Here is a 12,739-nt window from a genome sequence, read left to right as displayed (position 1 = left end):
AGGGAGAGGGGAAGAGAGAGAGAGAAAGAGAGAGAGACAGAGACAGAGACAGAGCGAGCCCAGAAAGCCACTTTCTTTATTCCCCTTTGCAACAGACTGGCTAATTTGAGACAAGAACAAATCCACCCCAATTCTTGCTCTTGAGCTCAGCCAGTCCAAACTCTGCACTGCACAGATGGAGATCTGTGTTCAGACACCCACTCCCCTCTGGGGAAGCGCACTGAAGCAGCCGCTCCCCAGGGGAAGCACATTCAAACAGCCACAGGCACCCCTGAAACAACTAGGCTCCCTGAGCAGGGCAAAGCTGCCAGGAGTGTTTGTTTTGAGGAAGTGTGAGATTAGAACAGTTGAAAACAGCCTCACTTCCCTTTTCCTAGAAACCCTGGGTACTGCTCTTCAAGGGGAACACCCTGCTGAGCCTGCAGGTTAGGGTGCTTGTGGTATGCACAAGCCAGCCACCCAAAGTAGCAACTGTCAGCTCTCTGTATCTTCCCTCTAGATGGCTGAGGGCTGACCTCTCACTGGGACCCCCTTGCCCCTTTCTCTTAGTGCAGACTCAAAATTGTAAATCACATTAATAACAGCCATGTCCCAGGTGGCATGAGAGAGCTAAGAAGTCAGATGGGCACAGAAGACAGAAGTGAGGCCAGTACTGGAACTGACAGGTTCACCACTCATGTTCTGCCTTGGCACATATGTCTACGATGCCCACCAAGTCTAATTTTCCTTGTGTTGCTTCTCTTGGTTTTCTCAAGGAGAGGCTTTGGGGATACAGGGAGGCCAGGACTTCGCAGCTGGTTTACCTTATACTACATCTGAACAGTGCCTTGCTTAACTTGTACCAAGACTAGCCCTATGGTACAGCATTGTAGAACCATCTCCATGTTTGGGATCCTGGAGTCATTTGGGAGGTCCAGGAAAATTTAACTCTGTGGAGCACAGAGCTCCAGTCCTGCTCAGCTGGGAGGTATGTGGGGAGTGATTGGATGGCTACATACAGGCTTCTAATTCTCTCACCTGGGAGGCTGTCAGAGAAGAACTGGCACACATTTAACCAATCTGGTCTACATGGTGAATTCCAGGCCAGTCAAGCCTACCAAATGAGACGGCTTCAAACGAATAAGGAGCCAAGAGAAGAGAGAAGGGGAGGGGAAAAGAAAGGAAAAAGTAAGGGGAAGACAGGGGGTGGGGGCAGGGACCCAGTACTGAGGGAGAAGATGAATGATCCACACATAGCCCCACCATTTCCAAATGGACGATCCACAGAACAGCAGCCAGTGAGATACATCAGTTGAGAAAAGGGTGTTAAAGTAAAATTAGGGAGAGTATTTGCAGCCTCTGGATCTTCAGTACCATTAGAACAGTCCCTAGACAATACAGATTACCTTGACCTGTTGAATTAGCCTCTGAGGTCATTTGTGAACAGTCCAGACCTTGATCCTAAGGTTGAGTTCAATGAAGGTGGGTGTGAGGTGTCAGGGATACTGGGAATCTGGAAGCTGTCCCCTGAAGTTGCTCACAGAATGCAGACCAAGGTGACAACAGCCGGCACTAGGAATGTGCAGGACTCTACTGTAGCACCCTGTCATATAATCAACAATTCTAGAGCAAGAGGGTTAAATGCCAGGCTACCTTTCCTTGACTCAGATTTAGCAAGAAAAAGCCCCCAAGCCACAGGGTTGGAGAGAGAGCAAAGCACCCCCCGGAAGAGACAGACATCCGGGGGTTAGAAAAGGTTGTTCCTGAGCAGGACTCACCATTGGTAGTCGTGTTGACATAGTAACGGCGGCCCTGAGGAGACAAGTAGCTATGCCAGCCAGGTGGAAGGATGACCGTCTGGCTCTCCTCTCCCGGCGGAGGGGGGACCATCCCAGGCTTCTGTTGGAAAGGAAGGAAGGAAGCGGTCAGACACACTTGCCATTTTCACAACCGTTTTGAACCACAAAATCACTTTGGAATCGCTCAACCAGGACGGCTTGGCCTGCAGGCCGCTCTTGGGGCAGGTGGCATGCAGTGTGAGGTGCTCCTCACAGAAGGCACAGCTCCACCCAGGGCACACAGAAGAGCTGACCTTCTTCCCTATAAGACCCTGCAAAAACTCAATCACAGGGAGCTATCATTCCACATGCCCCGCTGTGGACTGTGCAGTCTACACCCGCTGTGGGCTGTACGGTCTACACTCCACAGGACCACTGAGTATAGAGGCAGACACAGCCCCAGGCCTGCTGTGCAAACCTAGCAGAAGTAATTAATGCAAGTCGCAGCAGAAGGAGGTGTAAAACATTCTATAATAATGTAATAGAGTCTGTGAGAGCTGGGTCGGATTTCTCTCTCCAAATGTCATGTCACTGTGGCAAACGGAACCAGGATTTTTAAGACAAACCAGACACCATAGGCTTGATTCTTGTGACCATGCACAGTAACATTCATCTTAAGAAACAGAAGAATACGTTAAGTCCGAGCATTAGGGCAAATTCTGTAACTGCGTCTGTGATCCCTCGGTGGTGAGCTTATGGGCAATTCTCATCTTTTTTTCTCTTCCTTATCTTTTCCATGAAAATCTCCAATAAACACAAAACTGAAGGTTCTCAGCGAAAGAACATTTAAAAATAAAGACAGAGGATCCAAATTAGCCCACACAATTGCTGTGCCTTTTGGAGAAGGTAAATTGACAAAAATCAGAATTGCAGCTACAGAAGGCTGAGAATTTCTCAGCGAAACCTGCTGAGAAATTTTGTAAAAATACAAAAGGCCACCAGCTCATCAGTGCTCTTGGTGGCCCCTACCATGCCCACAGGAGTGGCCACTTTGGTCATCAGTGACCAATATTTAGGAAAACAGGATAATGGCTGAAACTGGAGCAATGAAGTATTCTCTGATACCTCTCTCCAGCCAGCCCTGAGAAGGCTTTGTCTCAGCTTCCTGTGGTGGCCTTTGTACTATAAGAGGAATGAACAAATCCCAAGAGCTGCTGGGAGAAAACATGGCCTCCTTCAGCCCTCTACATAGCCCTGGTGCTATGTCATGAATTCTCACAACATTCCTCTGTGCTCACATGTTTGTGTCTCCTGCACCATCACCTCCTGAGCCGCAGCACCTCTTTGATTTTGCAAGAAAGGCTGCACTCTAGACAGGGGATGGCAAGGTACACAGCAGCCAGGCTTGAAGTAATGTGGTGTCCTCCTCAACACCAGCACGGACCATACGCCAAATACAAATAAACCCGGGAGCAAGAGAGACTAGCCCTGAACACCAACCACTCTAGCATCTCCTGGCCTGATTGATGGCCAGAATACAGGCCATACAAATAGTATAAAGAGTGAGTGAGAAGGAGGGTGTGATGGTGGGGGCCCGTGATTCCAGCACGAGGATGAGGTGGGAGAATCATGAGTCTGAGCCAGTCTAGGCTACATAGCCAGACCCTGTCTCCAAAAAACCGAGTTAATGAATGAGAAGAGGGAGAAAAAGGAGAGAGCAAAGGAGGCATGGGGGAGGGAAGAAGAGAGAGAGAGGGGGGAGAGAGGGAGGAAAGGAGGAAAGGAGAGAGAGAGAGAGTGAGAGAGAGAGAGAGAGAGAGAGAGTCCTGTATACAGGACCTTGGGAATAAAGTGGTGGCAGGGTAGGGAGAAGAGGGAGGGTGCTGAAGAAGGTGTTTTGCTGGAGAGTCTTCTAGAACCAGAGGATGAGATGGCTGCTTATCTTTTCTTCATCCTAACATCAAGGGGTATCATACTGCGGATCCATGGGAAGCTGTTGAAGCGAGTTAAGCAAGGCTCTGAAGCTCACAGGAAGGCATTGCACAGAGAGGATCCAGGGCTGCAGTGTAAACAGCCTCAGGCTCAAAGCACCTGGTGCCAACCCTACCTCAGCCACACAGCCACCACTGGGCCTCTGGCAAGTGACTCAGTCAGGCTATTTCCACATCAGTGAAACAAAAGAGGCTGATGTTGGCCCGGGGTGGAACATGCTGTGGTCTGTGGAGATCCACAGTAACACACCCAGAACCGGAAAGAGGGACCACCACCAGGGTTGCTCAAGAGATGGGGGAATCTCACTGGAAGCGGGACAGAGATGAGCTCCCCCAGGCTCCACCTCTGAGAGATGAAGGCCAGGCAGACATACTGACCTCCCCTCTAACTGCCCCTTTACCATGTCTGAGATGTCACCCTCAATGGTTGTTCTCTGGGGTTTCTGCTGCCAAGAAAGGAAGGTTAACACCCTCTGGAGTTGACTAATGTTGGAAAGCTGGCCAGGGAGGAGTTCTGTGGGCCAGAGTGTAAATGAACTGTCATCTGGTGTCCCAGGGCCCCAGCTTTGAAGAAACTGTAAGAAGCATGACCTCCAGTGTCCTAGTACCTCTCTCTTTAGAATGACTCTGGTTAATCTATCTGTATAACCCAGTGAGCTCAAGGGAGGCCTCGGTTTACACATGAGGATATAGTTGATCACGCAGGTACAGTGTTCTGAGGTCTCGACTATCTAGGGGACCGTTGGGAAGACACCACAGTACTGAGCCAGGGAGGTAAAAAAAAGGGGGGGGGTAGGACAGCACCTACTGGCTGGGCTTTGTTCTTTATTTGCCAATGTGCTGTGCTGAGGGTGGTCTCCACACCTGTGAAACACAGCCATGGTCACCCTCCGTGCTGGCCATCTGACTGCCTTGCCTTCATTTCCGGAGCCAGCTGCAGCACTCTTGACTTTTTCTTTCTTAGGGAGAAGTCCTTCTAGCTGGCTCACCACCCACAAATCAGGAGTCAGAAGATGCTGGAGACAGCTGGGGAGGCCTCCCCCCACAAGACTGAAAACAAAGCACCCCCAACAAGCTGTACGTGAGCATTCAGAGCAGAAGTATTCACAAAAGCCAAACATGGAGACAACAGAAAGGACCATCCTTGGATATGGATATGGATAAAACACGGGATAGCCTTACAGTGGAATATTACTCAGAAACTAAAAGGACCAGAGTCCTGGTTCTCCCTACATCAAGGCTGGGAAGGAGCCTAGATGCCCCTCAACCGAAGAATGGATAGAGAAAATGTGGTACATTTACACAATGGAGTACTACTCAGCAGAAAAAAACAATGGAACCTTGAAATTTGCAGGAAAATGGATGGAACTCAAAGAAACCATTCTGAGCGAGGTAACCCAATCACAAAAAGACAAACATGATATGTATTCACTCATATGTGGATTTTAGACATAGAGTAAGGGATTACCATCCTACAATCCACACTGCCAGAGAAGCTAGTAAACAAGGAAGACCCTAAAAGAGACAAACTTTGTCCCCTGGAGAAGGGGAAAGGGTCACCATCCCCTGAGCAAATTGAGAACATGGGAAGAGGGGGGAGGAAGCTACGAGAGTGAGAAGGGAAGAAAAGGAAGGATGCAGAGGTCATGAGGAAGCAGAAATTTTGAGTCAGGTGTAGATTAGAAGAAAGGACATATGATTGGTAGGATTTTAGTTGGGGGGGTGGTAGAGGAGGAAGGGAGAGAGAAGGGAACTGGGATCGTCATGTAATTCAATCTTGTTTGCAATTCAAATATATAAAAATAAAAAACAAAAAACAAACAAAAAAACTAAAAACAAACAAATCAGAATAGGACAAAACAAGCAAAAAAAAATAAGAAAAAAGAAAACATCATGAAAGAAGTCAGATCACAAAGGTCACATGTGGTCTCATTCTATTATGTATCATGTCCAGAGCAGGCAATGCTGCAGAATACACTAGTGGTTGCAGAGGACTGTGGACAGGAAGATGGATACAGGGTCTCTCTCTCTCTCTCTCTCTCTCTCTCTCTCTCTCTCTCTCTCTCTCTCTCTGTGTGTGTGTGTGTGTGTGTGAAAATGGTCTAAATTATGAAGATGTCATGGTTACATAATATACAGTGAGTGTATAATTGTTATGCACGATCAACTGTATATCTAGATTGATAAAATAAAAATTGCATACAGCAGGGCTAGAGAGATGATGGCTCAGAAGTTAATGGCACTTGCTGCTCTTGCAGAGGACCCAGGTTTGGTTCCCAGAACCTACAAGATGGCTCACAAACCAAACAAACGAATACCTGTAACTCCAGTTCCAGGGGATCTGATGTACTCTTCTGGGCTTCATAGATATTGCACATATGTGATGCACAGACATACATGCAGGCAAACACCCATATGCATAACATAAAAATAAAACTTAAAAAAATATGCTTAGGCAAAATTTTAACATCATCACCTGCCAGTCCTCATTGAAGAGTCCAAAGCATCAATGTTCCTCACTCATACGACCTCAGAGGGTCAGGAACAGGCAGCCTTCGGGGAGAACTGCCCACAGCCACCAACAGGATAGTGTGTGGATGACCACCTAGTAATTAAAGACTCCCTTGAATCTCTTCTCTAATTAGTTCTCTCCCTAGTTAAATCCTTCTGCCCATGCTGGCTAGTTTTATGTCACTTGATATAAGCTAGGGCTATTTGGGAGAAAGGACCTCAGTTGAGAAAATGCCCCAACTAGATTGGCCTGTGGGAAAACCTGTGGTGCATTTTTTTTTCATTTATGACTGATGTGGGAGGGCCCAGCTCCCTGTGGGTTGCACTACCCCTGGGCTGGTTATCCTGGTTTCTATAAGGAAGCAGGCTGAGCAAGCCATGAGGAGCAAGCCAGTAAACAGCATTCCTCCATGGTCTCTGCTTCAGTTCCTGCTTCCAGGTTACTGCCCTGACTTTGCCTTCATGAAGAAATATGACCTGAGAATTGTACACTGAAATAAACCCTTTCCCTTCAAGTTAATGTTGGTCTTAGTGTCAAATCACAGCAATTGAAACCTGACTAGGACACCTTCCTTCCCTGGCCCTGTGGCTCCTCTCCTCACCTCTCTTGACTCTTTCCAATGGGAGGGGGAAGGAAGGGCAGAGAGGTATCACAGTAAAGCAACAACACTTAGAACAGACAAGACCAGAGGGAGCAGGGCGGGTTGGAGGTGAGAAGGTTCCTACTATAGGTGAGGCATTCTGAGTACAGCACGCAGGATGTCTCTGGGAGGAATTATAGACCCTGCCTCTGCCCCTGGAAGGAGCCATCCCCAGGCCAGAGCACAAGGCTGGATTTCAGTCCTTCCCACTCTTCCCTCATTTGTTCAAGAAACAAAATGTTTAACTCTACACAAAAGTTCATACTCTGAGGCTATGAGGGAAGGTATAATAAGCCTTCTGTCCCTCCTCCGAATTGGTGCAAAGATCATTTGTGGTGTCACACCAGGCAACACTTTATTATTTTTTAAATTTTTCTGTGTAATATTACACTGCCTGACACTACACCGCACATTTGTTTATACATTAGTCCTCTGATGGACACCTGCATTGTTTTCATTTTGGAGCCATTATTAAGAATGGTGCTAGAAACACTTGTACCTTACCCTACTTCATAGGTAACATCAAGAAGTTTGTAGATCACTTCAAAATCCTAGTTTAAGTTAGATGCCCACTCATCTGTAATACCGGCCCTCAGGAATCTGAGGTAGGAGCATCTCCTGGTCAAGGCACCGTGAGACTCTGTATCACAAAGGCTGGGAATGTAGCTCAGTGGTAGGGTGCTCGCTTAGCATGTACATGAACCTGAGTCCAATCTCTTTACCATAGCAATGAAACAAACAGAAAAAAATAAACTCCAAAGAGCCTTAGTCTAATGGGGTTGTCCAGAAAGATTTGAGTGCAGGTCTTCTTTCCCTGGTTAAGCCAAACTACTTTAAACTATTGCTTTGGGGCTGAGGGGATAGCTCACAGGCAGAACATAGACTTAGTGTGCCCTGGGTTCAGTCCAGACATACACAAAAACATCACTCACTCTGTCAGTCAATCAAACCAAGCAACTAAAATTAGTTTACTTCTAGAGAATTCTGTCCAGTTACCCAATGCCAAGCTACCTTCAGCCCATCTCCTGCCTGCAACCCACACTCAGCTCCATGTCAGCACTTGTCCACCTGAGGTACAACTCCCACAAAGGGAAGACAGCTCAAGCCTGAAACTCTCACTTGTCTCACAGTCTCCAAAGGAGCATATGCCTTCCCAGGAGATGTGCAAAAATATCACCACCCTCACCCAGGCATCACGTTCATTCCCCGGCTGTCGGCTGACTTTCTCATCTCCTTATTTTAAACACAATCAAAATAACATTCCTCCTAATCGTGGTACTGGCTCCCCTTGGAAAATAGCAAGCAAGAAATCATGTAGAGGGACATCATCCAAAACTTGAGAAGAAATGCCCCATTCAGATGCAGAGGAACACCCCTGTAACCCCAGCATTCAGGAGGCTGAGACAGGAGGATGGTCAGCTCAGTGTCAGCCTGGGCTACCCGGTGAGTCTGAGGCTGAGCTAGGCTACATAGTGAGACCTGTCTCAAGAAAACAAAAACCCAAAGGAAACATCTAAAAATCAATCATCAAACAAACAAACAAACAAGCAATATGAAACCAAACAAAACACACAACACCAAAACCAAAAAACAAGTGTGATCAGCCTAGCATGTGCTAAACTGTCTGGTGTGTGAACGCCCCTGGGTCAGGCTTTCAATACCCTCCGGAGGTACTCCCGTACAGCATCAGTGGGAGTAACTGAGAGAAACCATTGCCTTTGACATAGAAACTAGGAGGAAACCTAAAATTTCAATAAATACAATTTGTAAAAAGGCGGTGTGGAGTGTGGTACAGTTACTTATGAAAGAGAAAGATCCTAGCTCCTACCCCAAAACCTTTCAACAGACTATTTTAAGAAAGACTAGAGCCTCCTGTAAGTTCCGACCCCTCTACTAAGTTCCCCAGAGCCTCCTCCACTCTTCACATTCAAGTTCATCCTGGGACAACATCCACCTGCGGGATGCTTCTAGGAGCACCTCCCTCTTACCTTCTGAAGCTGTGCGCGAACGATACCTGCAGGTGTTCACGGGTGGCCGCCAGACACTTGATTTAGCAGCAGATCAGAGAGTTTTAAGGTCCCCCCGTTCCTCGTCTTCTCACACCCCAAACCCAGCAGCAATGGGAGCTCTAAAGAAAGGCATATCCACAGGGCTCTGCACCCCCTTTCTCCCCCCACCCAGATCTATATATAACACCTCCGAAGTTGTCAGCCTAACGAGCCACTTTCTGGCAGACCCGTTGCCATGACAATGACTGCTAATGAGCCCAGTGCTGTGATTGGCACTGCTTGAAGGCTCCTCCACAAAAGACTTGCCAGCACATTCTTCCTTCCCCAACCATGTAGCCAGCTGGACATCCAGAAGTAGCCAGGACATGGCTGGGAGCAGCTTGTAGGATCCAGGCCCTAGCAATTAGTTTATTGCTAACACACTCTGAGTAATCCTAGACACAATGTCAGGTGTGGCCTCTACTGCCAGTTCTGTACTCAGCAGGGGTCCTGATGGCAAAGGAACACTAGGAAGATAAAGCCCCAACTGGGCCAGGTGTGATGGTGACACCTGGATATAATCTCAATACATGGAAGACTGAGGCAGGAGGACTGCTATGAGTTCAAGGCCAGGCTGGGCTACATACTGAGACCCTTTCTCGAACAAAATTAGACTAACTGTGCTATTCTTTCTGCTGGACACCTGTTCATGGTAGGAGGACTCCCACACAGAGCTAGCTACCCACGGTGGCCCCACCTCCCACAACGATGTCACCAGCTTCAAGTTTTTGGTCTACAGGAATGCTGGGCATCCTTTCTTTGTCTTGCTGGTGAAGCTACTGTTCCTTCAGCCTTACCTATTCAGAAATCGCACATCACAGGAGTTGGCTATAGAGGTGGGACGGTGTATCTGACAGTAACACAGTACATTCTGAGAGTGGCATTTTCATAGACATAGGCTGGACTCTGGTAGTGACTGCGTGTTCTTCTGAAAACCAGCAACTCAGAGACTTGGCCAGGAGAAGAAGGGGGCCAGAGAGCTAACAGCCCCCTATAATCAGAGAAACAAACTATAGATGAGATTCAAGAAGGAAGTGACACACTTCCCTTGTTCACGGTTTGGTGTCAGCATAGTGCCCAGAACATTGAATGAATAAATGAATGAATGAATGAATGAATGTTGGGAACTGAGCTTCAAACAGATGTGAAGCAGCCATTTCATCAAGGCTGAGGCAGAAGAACTGCACATTCAGGGCTGCCCTCAGCTACATAGCAAGACCTTGTCTCAAACAAACAAAACATCAACCACAAAACACAAGCAGAATGGATTTCAGTTGGGTGTTGCAGTACACACCTGTAATCCCAGTACTCTGGGACAGGGAGTCAGGAAGATGCCTGAGTTCAAGACCAACCTGGGCTATATATGGGACCTCTTTATCAAAGAAAAACAAAAGTGCCCTCTAGCATATTATGGTTGAGAATTTTACATGCAGTCAAGCTTTCTTTTTTTGAGGAAAAGAGAGGGAAATACAGTCTTTAACAGACAAGGACTCTCAGAACATCACTCCCCTTTCCTCTATAGCAACAGGGAAGTTGTCCTCACTATCCAAAGGGAACTGATTCCAAAACCCCATAGATACCCAAGTCCCCAGATGCCTGATCTTCTCGTCTAGTTGACATAGCATTTACTCCCTAACCTACATGTACCCTTCTGTATATGTTAACAAACCTGTACACCAGGAATGGTGGTTTATGCCTGTAATCACAGCACTTGGGGGGGCAGAGGCAGGAGTAGTGCCATGAGTGTGAGGCCTGGACTACAAAAGAGGTTCCAGGACATCCAGAACTACAAAGCAAGACCCTGTCTCAAACAAAAGCATCAGCCAAAATTGCCATAAGTATTTCTTGAAAACATGCCACTGAAAACAATGTCAATGTGGTATAGTTACAACACACTGCTTAGGGATTGATGGCGATAAACTCTATACATACATGTTCAGAAAAGCACAATTTCCCTCCCAAATATTCCTAATGGTCAGGTGTTGGAACTTGTGGATGGGGAACCTGTGGCACAGAGTTCTTAGGAGATGTTCTCCAATGTGGAAAGTTTAAGAGAGGTTAATGTGAAGAGAGAGGACGTCATAGCCAAAGAGACCTAGGTGGAACACTAAAACATGAGTTAATAGGGCTGGGGACGTGGCTCAGTGGGTGTAGTGCTTGCTGTGCAAACATGAGGACCTGAGTTCAGATCCCTAGAGCTCACATAAAAGTCAAGCATAGCCGTTGCAGACCTGCCGTATCATCACTTGGAGGAGACAGGTAGCTCCTGGAGCTAGCTTGCCAGCCATCCTGGCCAATCAGTGAGCTAAAGACCTAAAGACAAGGTAGACAAACAACAGAATAAAGACAGCTGGATGGAGATCAGCCTCTGGCCTTCACGTGTGCCTCCACAGGTAAGCACACTTGCAAATGGCACACTTATGAAAAAGCCCAGGGAGATGGCTCAATTGCTTAGCCATACAAGTTTAGAAACCCAAGTTTGACTCCAGGAGCCCATAAAAAATGTTGGGTGTGGTGGCGTGCATCCATAATCCCAGAATTTCTACAACAAGGTGGTAGACTGAGACAGGAGAATGCCCAAAAGCTCATGGACCAGAATGTTGGTCAGTTTTAAGAGTAACTTAACACAAGCTAGAGTAATCTGGGAAGGACTTTTCAGTGCAAAAAAAATGCCTCCGTGAAACTGGCCTATAGGCAAGCGTTTGGCATTTTCTGGATTAGTGATCAATGTGGGAGACTATCTCACTGTGGGTGGTGCCAACTCTGGGCTGGTGGTGCTGGGCTGTATAAGAAAGCAGGCTGAGCAATGCATGGGGAGCAAGCCAGTAAGCAGTACTCCACCATGACCTCTGTACCAGCTCCTGCCTCTGGGTTCCTGCTTGAGTTCTGCCCCAACTTCCTTTGATGATGGACCATGTAGCAGAAATGTAAGATGATATAAACTCTTTCCTCCTTAAGCTGCTTTTGGTTATTTCATTTTTACCACAGTAACAGAAACTCTAATCAAGTAACAGTCAGCCTGGAGTATGCAGTTCTGTGGCCAAAACAAGAGAAACCTTGCTTCAACAAGGTGGAAGGCAAGAACTAACTTAGAAAATATGTTCTCTCACCTCCAAACACACCCATACAGATGCACTACACACGCACACACACACACACACACACACACACACACACACACACACACACCAACTAGATAGATGCATAATTATAAATTCTGTTACACAATTAAATTTGCAAATTGTTGTTTATGTAGATGGTGAAAGCAAGTGACAGTTTAAGTAAAACCAGAAAATTTCAAGAGGCAAGAGAAAACCAAAATGAGAACTGTGTAGTGACAGAAGTAGGCTCTTGTTCTTCCCTCCCATCTGCTCTGGTTTGTCCCCCAAAGTTTCATTCTCTGGAAGCACAACCCCCTGGGGAATGATACTGAAAGGGGGTGGAACTTTTAAGAAGTGGGGTGTAGTAGGAGACCATCAGGTCTTTGGGAGGCACCATACCCCTCTCCTGGTACTGAATTGGGTACCTTGGGATTGAATTGGTTGTTATAAAGAGCTTAGCTTTCTCAGCTAGCTCTTCTTGCTTCTTTCATTGTGTGACAACTCTCTCTCTCTCTTTCTCTCTCTCTCTCTTTCTCTCTCTCTCTCTCTCTCTCTCTCACACACACACACACACACACACACACACACACACACACACCTCCTCCACATGGCATCCTTCATATTGTGATTTAGCATAAGGCCTTATCAGAAGCTAATGCCTGATCTCCAAAACTGTGAGCTAGATAAACC

The 12,739-nt window shown here is 47.0% G+C and overlaps 1 protein-coding gene across 1 annotated transcript in view; it reads right to left on the bottom strand.

The window, feature by feature from the left end:
• Positions 1–12,739, bottom strand: part of Gas7 (growth arrest specific 7) — a 231,524-nt gene that overhangs the window by 81,177 nt on the left and 137,608 nt on the right. The window contains exon 2 of the mRNA XM_027427111.2: positions 1,758–1,878. Within this exon, the coding sequence (XP_027282912.1) occupies positions 1,758–1,878 (121 nt within the window). The remainder of the gene's footprint in view (positions 1–1,757; positions 1,879–12,739) is intronic.

Source organism: Cricetulus griseus, chromosome 7, assembly GCF_003668045.3.
Source record: "Cricetulus griseus strain 17A/GY chromosome 7, alternate assembly CriGri-PICRH-1.0, whole genome shotgun sequence".
Classification (NCBI taxonomy): domain Eukaryota; kingdom Metazoa; phylum Chordata; class Mammalia; order Rodentia; family Cricetidae; genus Cricetulus; species Cricetulus griseus.
This window is presented reverse-complemented; position numbering and strand designations above follow the sequence as displayed.